This window comes from Asterias amurensis, chromosome 2 (assembly GCF_032118995.1).
Source record: "Asterias amurensis chromosome 2, ASM3211899v1".
Lineage (NCBI taxonomy): Eukaryota > Metazoa > Echinodermata > Asteroidea > Forcipulatida > Asteriidae > Asterias > Asterias amurensis.
In genome coordinates this window covers 7,847,483-7,858,371 of record NC_092649.1, presented here as the reverse complement: position 1 = coordinate 7,858,371, position 10,889 = coordinate 7,847,483, and the positions used below count along the sequence as shown (strand labels likewise).

Below are 10,889 nucleotides of genomic sequence, written 5' to 3'. Positions count from 1 at the left end.
GTACAACCAAGATTAAGATTATTTGATGTTGTAATAGTTTTGACCATGTCTTTGGTAAAAGTCGCTGTCTTTTTGCACTAAGGTAAATTAATGTTGTTTTGTGTCTCCGGTAAAATTTGCTAATTCAATCATATATACCTGCTGATCTCGGTCCAGTTTCAGAAAGCATGTAAGCACAAAAACTTGCTACGCGCAGCAAATCTTGCTCTGCAAAAAAATAGTTGCCAGCCAGATTACTATTCAGTTTATTGCCACTGGTCCATTCATTTCTCAAATGCTCAGTGGAATGTCTACTTAAAACAGTTGTTTATGAAATAATTTCATCGCACTGCTTATGCCTACACGTTGGGATGTACTGCGGCCCTGCGGCCGATAAAAAAAACCGTATAAGCGCAGAATATTTGCTTGATAAGCAGTGCCATAAAATTCGGCCTAGTTGCTAAAAGCAGGAAATATTGCTTCGTCAGTAAAAAAAAAAAAAAAAAAAACTATAAAAGAAAACTATAAAAAAAACAGCTCTATGAATTGGGCACAGATGACACATGCTTACCACGGAATAACGCGCTATTCACAAACTGTTCTGTAGGATGATATGGGTCGCATGCACATTTTATTATTTGTAATTAGTGACGCCACGAAATATTGGCGCAGTCAGTGTTTAAATCATCCCAAAATTAAACCTACCCTTTGTAGCTTTGAAAACAATTCATCAAGAGGAGGCAAAATCAAATGTATTATCGGAATTGATTAAAGACAGTGGACACTATTGGTAATTGCATAAAATAACAAACCTGTGAAAACTTGAGCTCAATTGGTCATCGAAGTTGCGAGATAATAATGAAAGAAAAAACACTCTTGTCACACGAAGTTGTGTGCTTTCAGATGCTTGATTTCGAGACCTCAAATTCTAAATCTGAGGTCTCGTATTCAAATTCGTGGAAAATTACTTCTTTCTCAAAAACTGCTCCACTTCAGAGAGGGAGCCGTTTCTCACAATGTTTTAGACCATCAACAGCTCCCCATTACTCATTACCAAGTAAGGTTTTATGCTGATAATAATTTTGAGTAATTACCAATAGTGTCCACTGCCTTGGTAAACGTGTATCAATCTGGCATTCATTTAGGCTCAATGGTTTCTTCTTTTGACTCTCATCTCCTGTGCATCTCGGGTACGTGTTTTTTGTTTTACACCGCACCGAAGGGTTTTGTACTGTAAGGGCCATGTCACACGAGGCAATTTATGGGCAACCAGTTCCAGGCAATCCAAAAAGAAAGGGCATTCACATTTGAATTGTCACCTATTATTCTGGTGGATCGTAAGACATTGTTTACAAAATTACCCGTGTGCTACCGAAGTAGTTCTGTAGCATGCATTGCAGTTGGTTGCCTCCAAGATGCCTGCAAAAGTTGTCTCGTGTGACAAAGCCATAACAATGCCAACTTCTGTCTTGAGAAAGGAGTCTATAAAACGCTTTTTGAAATAATCCTCCATCCAATATGGGAGGTCTGTGTATATTAATGGCGTTAAAATATCTAAATTGAATGTTTAGATTTCTTTTCCTTTTTGAAATAACCCTTCAATAGGGAACGTGTGTGCATAATGGTGTTATTAATAACGTAGTCTCGTCTCAAGACAGGAATTGGCAGTTACAGTACAAAAAAAACCTCGCTGCGGAGTACAATACGCATCCCGGCTCGAACACCATCGCGACCTTCCCTATTTTGAAATGGGTTTTCGTCTCTCATTTAAAATATTGAACATACTTCATCTTCTTCTAACCTCTACACAAAATATCTTCAGACCCATCGGGTCACAGTGCTCATAGTCGCGCCTTCAAGTTTTAGTGGTTTCACAACGAGAAAGGTATTTGATGGTTCGTCTGGATTTGCTCAACGGTCGTTGAACAGTGTAATTTGTATGGGTTTGATAAATTCCTTTTGCATATTTTGGAGCTCCTGGTCACTTGGGTTTATTGATCAAAGTATTGGTATAGACCCTAGTCCTATTCAAAATAATTGTTTGGCAGAAAGAAACATTCATTTGTTGATTTCCATTTAAAAAAATTCAAACTTACATGCAATTTTTATTTAATGACCTTTTGATCATTACAAATATAAAAATTGTCATCGGTGACCTTATAGTTTTGAGCAGACGACTGTATCCCGGATTTGATTATTTCGAGTCTGATTGCTTATTGTTTGCTCAAGTTTAGAAGCAATCCTACAGGGAAATATATACCGAAGACACAATATGCATAAAGCGATTACCTTTAAAGTCAACTTTGCTGACTTCAATTGGTACGGAAGCGTAATGCCGCCCATAAATATTTTGTCTCTCTCTTTCTTATCGTGTACGTACACGATAATGTATCGTGTACGTACACGATAATGTATCGTGTATGTACACGATACATTTTGATGTATCGTGTACGTACACTTTAACTCACGATAACTAAAACAAATTCATCATCGGAGAAGAAGAAATACACACAACCAAACGGTGAAATTAATGACAGAGCATACATTTTTAGGGGTTTCTTTACCACCTAATTTGACGAAGTTCGTAGAGATTGGTTGACATTAATTTGTTGAAAAACCAAGTATGATTGCCCTTTCACACAAAAGGTGAAAGAAACTTTGTGCAGTCACGTCCTATCATTTCTAGACTGTGTACAATTTGCGTACTAGGTACATTTTTCGGGCCACAGGTGAGGACGGGCTTCATCTTAAGAACAATTTTCAAATTATTATAAGGGCGTGACAACATACAACTTCTTGGCTACAACTACATAGGTCGGGCTACATTTAGGGATCGGGCTATACACATTTTAGGGCCCGCACCGACGCCCAAAGTCACCTCAATCGAACTTGAAATCGACGGAAGCATTATTCACCTCATTACAAACAACACGACAAGTTGCTAAATGAGCACTAAAATAATTATGTAAACGTTTGATCAAAACAGCTACAAATATTTTTAACGACATTCTAGAAAAATGTAATCAGCAAAAATTGTGATATTTTAAGCAGAAAGCTTTATAGCTGTTGTATCAACTTGACTTACCCACTCTGGTGTCCAACTAACAACTTGATGCAACACGTTGGTGAGTGGCTTGCCGAGCAAGAAGCACCGCGCGGTCGTATAGTCCAATATGCTGTGCTGACAATCGTGCAGCGTAATGATAGATGTTGCTAGTGGCTTGTATTGAGTACGAACCGCTTGTGATGTGAGACACTGACTCGAGTAATACATGACTCATTCGTTCTATACCTGTCACCGATCCTGCCGGCAATTTTTTGTTTTCTGTGGTATAGACAAGTTTTCCGGATTTTTTGTTTTGAAGGATTCCCTCTTTTCAATCGATTTAAAAAAAAATCCCCAATGTATTACGATAGTGACAATTTTAATACGCATCCTGCCGCCTTTTCCCACCTTATTCCCTTTTGACCATGGCAACAGAGGTGGTAGACGTTATGTGGAAAAGAGCCAGCAGTCCAGCTTCGCGTTGGTTACTCGATATGGGTGCAAAGGTTAAACACCCACCAAGTGTTCCCGTACTTGGTGCTTCAAACATAATTATTTTCAAATAGAACATTACACAAATTACAACAAATTCCTGAGGCTCTAAGAACACTTATGAAAACACAACCACCGTGCCCCACATTTAAAAACTTAAAACACGGGAAAAAGATTGAAATTACGGAGAAAGTAAGGTATTGTTGACCGTTTCAGCTGCAGTTTTAGTTGAGCTCCCCCAATGCACTGTGTATTTTTTTTGTCTCATCGTTACTTAATGGTCATTATCAAAAACACCGGCAATTGTTTTGTTGGCTTCAGCTCTATATGTTATTAACACCATCCACAAATCAAATACGTTCCTTAAATAAAGAGGTAAAAAAATGAGCTGTCCGACCCATTATGAAATACATTTACTGTTGACATAGCCATGCGTAACAGCTAGGCAATTTAGCTTGTTTGCCAAGTTGGCTGTGGAGCTCATTATACTTCGCATAAATAAACACATCTTTTCATTTTGATCAAACTCCCATTGTGCCATTATAGGAAAAAATATATGATATTGCCATTTGTTGAACATTCAAAAGAATCCTTTACAATAACCGATCCCCCCCCCCCCCACCACCACACACACACACAAAAACGTATGCAAAATGGGCGGTTACGCGTGACGACGGTAGCAGACGACAGACTACTCGTCAGTTGAGGGCGCACTTCCTGACATTACATCACGCACGTGTTGTTTTGTTCAGACTCGACAGCTGATGATTGCTGGACAATAAGTGTATGTGTTTTTATTGCCATGGTTTGGTTCTGAAATTGTACACACCCCCTACAATTGCTGCTGCGTCACTCTAGTGCTAAGAAGAGGAATTCAACGGTCCAAAAGCGAACTTTACAGTACAACTAACGGTTGCATTATAGGCCTACCTACAGAACACCGTGTGAAGTCTAGATCTTGGGAAAAAAGTGTTGGCGATTGATCAGCTGACCGAAGGAGCAAGGACGCGGAGTAATCACAGCATATCAAAGTACGGAAAAGTAAGCAGGTAATTTTGAGTAATTACCGAGCAAGTACAATCCTTGTTTCCCTAACCCGGCCCAGGATGCACTCCATTGTAACCTGCGCCATGGGGAATTAGGGGGGGACCTTCTCATCTATCGAGAAACCATGTGATGTATTGATGGTGATGGTGACAAACCTTTTTCAAAAACTAAAAAGGACTAATTCAGTAATTGAGTAAGACCATTCACTTAGTGACCTATATGTTCACTGAGTACCTTGCATTGCTTTGGTTAGGCTATTTGTATAGTTTCATAAGGCTAATACCTCCATGCTTAAAGGGTATGTTTCAAACACTTTGGGTTTTTTTCATTGTGCTTTAATTGTTTATTTTGTTAATTGTTAAATTTCTTGCAATTCAGCTGATGCTACAATTTTGTAAAATTGTGTAATTAACCAATCGATGAATGAATGAATGAATGAATGAATGAATGAATGAATGAATGAATGGACAGGGTTGGTTTGGCTACAGGAAAGTCTTCAGTTCAGGATTTCAGATATTCAGGTTTTAGCACAAGAAAAACAGTACTCCAGACCTAGTAAATGTGTATTTTTCATTTTGATTTATTTTGTGAACAGAGACACCTAATTTGAGAAGATGGCCAATCAATTTCTGATGATTTGTTTAAGTCTATGTGCTCTGTGGCAGCCCTCGTTGGGACAGGAGGAGCACATACTACTGACACTGAATGAAGAGACCAGTGAGCTGCAGGAAGTCGCCTGCGATAAATTCAAGTACTACGCAGTGGAGGTCACTGACCCCTGTCGTGACCTCAGAGTCAGGGTTAGGCTTTATATTTGTCTATTTTTATTACACATCCAATAGCACAAATGTTCAGTGTTAGGTGTGGGAGGAGAACCCCCAAAGGTGGAAAACCCACTTAAATCTGGTATTAAGTGGAGTGAAAACCTAATCCACATCACATGCAAGGTCTTGATGCAAGGCGTTTCTCGTTTTCCTTTCACGCACAGCGCAGCCATCTCACCAACAGCGTCCGCATCGACCGCCCCACATACCCCCACCTGACTTAATGTATGGGGCGGTCGATGCGGGCGCTGTTTGCGAGTTGGCCGCGCTGTGTGTGAAAGGAAAACAAGAAACGTCTTGCACCACCTAGGCTCCAGTCTGAGGTGGGATTCATACCAGGGTCAACTGAGGTGAAAGGCAGGGAAAGAAACCACTGAGCAAACCTCAGTGATCCACTAATTAGGCTTGTACTTTTTTGGTGATTTTCAGATTGGTAACACTAATATCTGGCACATTGATTGTTCTCATATCTGCACCTGAATCAGGAGACTTCAGCTATGGCTATGGTAGACTTGATTACAAGTCTGAGATTGTCATTATTTTTCTGCATCAGCTGCACCAAATGCCCCCCGCCCTCTCAGCAAGTAGACACTGTATTCAGCTGAAACTTTCACAAGTGACTTTTAATTGTATTTTTCTTAAATGTTGCCTTTCTCTTTGAAACAGCGCCCACTTCAAAACAGATAGGCAGATACTTGTTCTCAATTCAAGACACATCTCAAAACATATCTATTTTGAAAACCATAGCTTTCAAATTGTGGTTGTCTTTGTGTATGTTGCTGAGTTCAATTTTTTTTTGCGCCAGGAGTGTCATCATTGACAGACATGGCGCACTAGAAATGTTCAATATTATAATTATTACGTTTACAAAAACTGAACAAAATTTAACCTTTTCTCCCTAACCCTATTAAACCCCAGGTGAACCATGTGGAGGGGGAGCCAGACCTATACATTGCAAAAGGTAACAACAAGTACCCAAATGAGACCACATTAGCTTGGACGTCCTACGAGTGGGGCTCGGAGGACCTTACCGTCTCCAGCTGGGACCCAGACTTTGAAGTTGGCTTTTTCTACATCGGTGTGCATGCCTACTGCGGAGATGATGTCTCAACTGGCCGCACTCGTAAGTGTTGATGAGTATAGTGCCCTCTAGGGACCATGTTTGTGCTAAAGATTTTGATTCTGAGCAGTGTTGTAAGCCATGGTGGGGGTGCCGGGCGGGCCTGCCCAGAACTTACCAATTTCGCCCAGCACTCTGAAAAAAAATATACTGTGCTACCCAGCACAGAAAAGAATGCACTTCAGCAATGATGGCCCCATTTCTTAACAAAAATAATTTTGTGCTGGGCAGCTTAGTGTGCTTTGCACAGATTGCTGAGCCAATTTGGTAGCTCTTGGCAGGCCGGCCCGGCATCGACAAACCTGGCTACAATGCTGAAAATTTTTTCCTTTTGTCTTTGTCAACGTTTTCACACAGCATCCAAGTTCAGCCTCCTGGCAGAGAGTGTGGAGACAACCCACCCCACAACTGAAATCACTGTCTACAGTCAAATAAGGAATGAGCGTATCGACGCGCAAGCGTACCGCTACTATCAATTTTGCCTCCCGTCGCGGTGTACCGATGTGAAGCTTACACTCGAACACTGCTTGGACTCGGCCGTTTGCCCGACCAGCTACGGCTACCCAGAGCTTCTTATCTCTAGGTCCATCGTCCGGCCCAAGATCAGTGATCACGCTTGGAAGCTCGCTTCAATCCGTCGAAGCATCACCTTGCGGAATGACGACCCGGACGTCCAACCTGGCCACCATTTTGTCAGCGTTTACGGGTGGTGCACGCCAGACCAGTTTTGTTCAGACTGGAATACTTGTGGTCCATGCGCGTATGTACCCAACATGCCATACAACCTGACGTTGACCATGACAACGGTTGCCGATTGTTCCACCGCCAGTGCTTCTACTTTATTTCCAACAGCTTTTCTCATTTTTTGTTCTGCAGTCATTGTTTTGTCCCATGCATTAAAAGACTAAAACCACTTTCTTCCTCTGTTCTGACCAGGGCACAATTTTAAAGAGCGGCTCTTAGCACACAAAGAAGCTAAGCACAACAAAACTATGCTATCGCTTTGCTCAATGGTCACATGTACAATTTGTGGCTGTTATCCTGCTCATTTACACTATTAGCAGAAAATTGCCAAGCAATATTTTCTACTGATGAAACTCTATGAAATTAGGCACTCCACATTATTTTAGAGCTGCTTTAAAAATGAGCTAAGCACAGCTAACATGCTTATGTTATCAACCAAAAATATAGTGCTTCATGGTCCATTTGAGACTGGTATCCTGCTCATTTATGCTTAGTTGGAAATTATTAATCCATTCTTTCTGTTTAGCATCTCTATGGAATTGGACTCTGAGCTTCTACCCGTTTTCTTTGCCAACCAAAGTAATTATCAGTGCTTTTCTGTTGTGGCAAAATTTTGAACAAAATTGTTAGGCTAAACATATTGGTGTTGGAAATGGTCATTTAATTTTACCAAGCTTAACATTTAAATATTTTTTGGATTGTAGCAATGTTATGAATAGGTGGCCGAAATATTAAATTTACCTTCAATGTATTTTGACTGCCAAAATGGCAGACAATTGGCAGACTGTAGCTGTGTGTGATTTAGTGCAAGAGGTTCGGTTGTAGTCGAGACCTGTAGGTCCGAGACCGAGGGGGGGGAGGGAAAGACCTGACGGTCGAGACCAAAGGGGAGACCTACAACACTGGCAAGGGGTCTCCACAGTCAAGTCAGTCAAATACAGTTTTGGAACTTTAGACATTATGTATAATTATAGCACTCTGCATGTGGTCAGAATGTGATGTCCCCATCAGTTGCAAATAATGTACCAAGAAACTGCAAACATTAATGTAGTGCATTTAAGGTGTGATGAGCTTACCCATATGTTTTTGTGGGATATTTAACACAATAGAACAGCGGTCTCCACAAAGTTTGTCATTGTTCAACTTGGACCCCACAAAGGAATTATTAGAAAAATGTATAATAGAGCAATGATAACATGACCCCACAAGCCTGATATGTAAGGTTGGGTGTTTTGGTGAGGGGGTTGATACCAGCGTTGTAGGTCTCGACAACCGGTCTCAAATTTTATTAACAGTGTTATGACTAGGGAGTGGAATGTTTAAGTTATCTTCTTTTCAATGCAAGTTTAATAATCAGATAATGAGATTTTTTGGTATAATTGGTGTTGATGGAAAACCTGAATATTGTGTGTGTGATCTAACTCCTTCAAGTAATTGTATTTTTGGTGTTTAAAACAGAAATAAGAAATCTGAAATTTGTGCGTTAGTTTATTATGATAAGCAATATACATCATGAGTTCTTTCAATCTAAGATATTTTTGACAAAATATTGTTATTGTAATAATATAATTAATCTAATTTATCTGGGCTTAATTCTCACTCTTTGAATCAAGATAAGGTACAGTATTTGCAAAATGCTGCACAGTAAGCTTACTATCTGTGGATAAATATAAGGTACAGTAATGCAATATGGTATCAAAACGCTGCACATGTATGCTTACTGAATTAGGTACACTGTATGCAAAGAAACAATCCTATTAGCTTACTTGATTCAAGATAAGCCGCAGTGTTCTTATTATCTGTGTGCCCAAAAGCTTACTGAACCTAGTATGTACCTACTTTGAATCAAAACATTGCCCTTTTACTTTGTTACTTTTACTGTTTATAGTGGTTTCTTTTCTTTTTTTTAAGAGTTTTGGTACTTCCAGCAAAAGTTAACTACCGTGCCAAAGCAATTACTCAAAATAATTATTGGCATAAAACCTTACTTGGTGACGAGTAATGGGGAGAGGTTGATGGTATAAAACATTGTGAGAAACAGCTCCCTCTGAAGTGCCATAGTTTTAGAGAAAGACGTAATTTTCCACAAATTTGTTTTCGAGACCTCAGATTTAGAACTTGAGGTCTCGAAATCAACTATCTAACTTCGTGTGACAAGGGTGTTTTTTTCTCTCATTGTTATCTCGCAAGTTCGATGACTGATTGAGCTCAAATTTTCACAGGTTTGTTATTTTATGCATATGTTGAGATACACTAACTGTGAAGGCTATAGTCTTTGACAATTACCAATAGTGTCCAGTGTCTTTAAGTGGTCGCGTGTTTGAGATATACATTGTAACAACAGCCCCTTCGAAGTGATGTTTCTCAGAAATGCATTAAACTATCCAATGTTGCTGTTCGTATTACCACGTAAGTTTACATTAACATTAGTTAACAGAGTCATTACTGCGAAAAAGGGCAAAAGCTTAGCGAAAAAGTTGAATCTCCAAAATTGGTTCACCGTCAGGCGACCTTTGGGGATTTAAATTTCCGTGGTGTCCATATGTAAATGCTGCAATCAGAGATATGGTTGGTTCCCGCAGCTGTCGCCTCTCTTTTAAAAACACTTGCGATAGTTTTCGTACTTTTAGCTGACACTTTCGTAGGTGACTTGTATTGTTCCCACGTTTCTTGAAAAATGGCCTATAACCATTATTTACAATACATTCAATAACCAAACGATGAACCTACCTTTAAAGTAAAAATGTTTGTATTCTCCCTCTATGCAACTCAATGTAATTTTTATAGCCACTATTTTTTTTTTTTTTAAAGCAATCACCTTTGTGATGGGGAAATGGCGTTGCAATAAAAGATAATTATTTATTGCCAAAATATTGAAAAGAAATTGTAGGTTTTTTTTTCTTTCGAAGTAACTCAAAGAGGAGTTGGAATCGTTTGATCAAAATTTAATGTTGGGGTCTGTTGAAGAGGGAAATGTAAGAAAATAATTGTATTGCAAGAAACCCTTTTTGCTCATTGGTTGATGGTTTTGGATACATTTGTACGACACAAAACACCGTACTAATAAGGTCCACAAACTTACCCGGTTCAACGATAATGACATAAAGATAATTCCCTCATTGGGAAAAACAATTATCTTATGAGCCGCCAAAATTATCTTGTTAGTTGTGAGCTGCCAAAATTATTTTAGCACATGTACAACGGATCTACTCTCCGCGCCCGGCCTTTCATTGCTCTATAGCTGTGCTTTTCACATTTTCCGTAAAAAGTTCGCGATCATAACAAAAAAATGAAGCTGAAACTTCACAGGTAAATCTTCATTCACGGTGAGTAGGGATGTACGTCAAGGCCAAAATGAAACTTTAAAAGTGATCTACAAAAGGTATAAGGATGTGGCCCGCGCCTGTGATTGTTATAATTAATTAATTCAAGTAACCAATCAAAATAAGGTTTTTTTTCAATGTTGCACAACACCCCTGCTTCGATGTTTTCTTTTAAAAAGGGGGTTGAGAAAGCAACTTCCTTTTATAATCACTTGCTCCTCGGGAAAACTCCTGCCATTTTGCATAGTGGCGATGAGAATGGAACCCCCAAGCCACTACTCAGCTTGAAGCCAGCAGACGACGTTGTGACAACT

General features: G+C 39.5%; 1 protein-coding gene across 3 annotated transcripts; it reads left to right on the top strand.

The window, feature by feature from the left end:
* Positions 1-4,254: 4,254 nt before the first annotated feature.
* LOC139933964 (uncharacterized) lies at positions 4,255-10,087 on the top strand. Of its 3 annotated transcripts, none has more exons than XM_071928212.1 (4): positions 4,255-4,548; positions 5,160-5,364; positions 6,307-6,511; positions 6,866-10,087. In XM_071928212.1, the coding sequence occupies exons 2-4, from the start codon at positions 5,179-5,181 to the stop codon at positions 7,414-7,416; spliced, it is 942 nt and encodes a 313-aa protein (XP_071784313.1). In that variant the 5' UTR covers positions 4,255-4,548; positions 5,160-5,178; the 3' UTR covers positions 7,417-10,087. The 3 variants fall into 3 exon arrangements, with proteins under 3 accessions (XP_071784313.1, XP_071784314.1, XP_071784312.1); XM_071928213.1 differs by having other exon boundaries at positions 4,255-4,558; XM_071928211.1 differs by having other exon boundaries at positions 4,255-4,566.
* Positions 10,088-10,889: the final 802 nt, after the last annotated feature.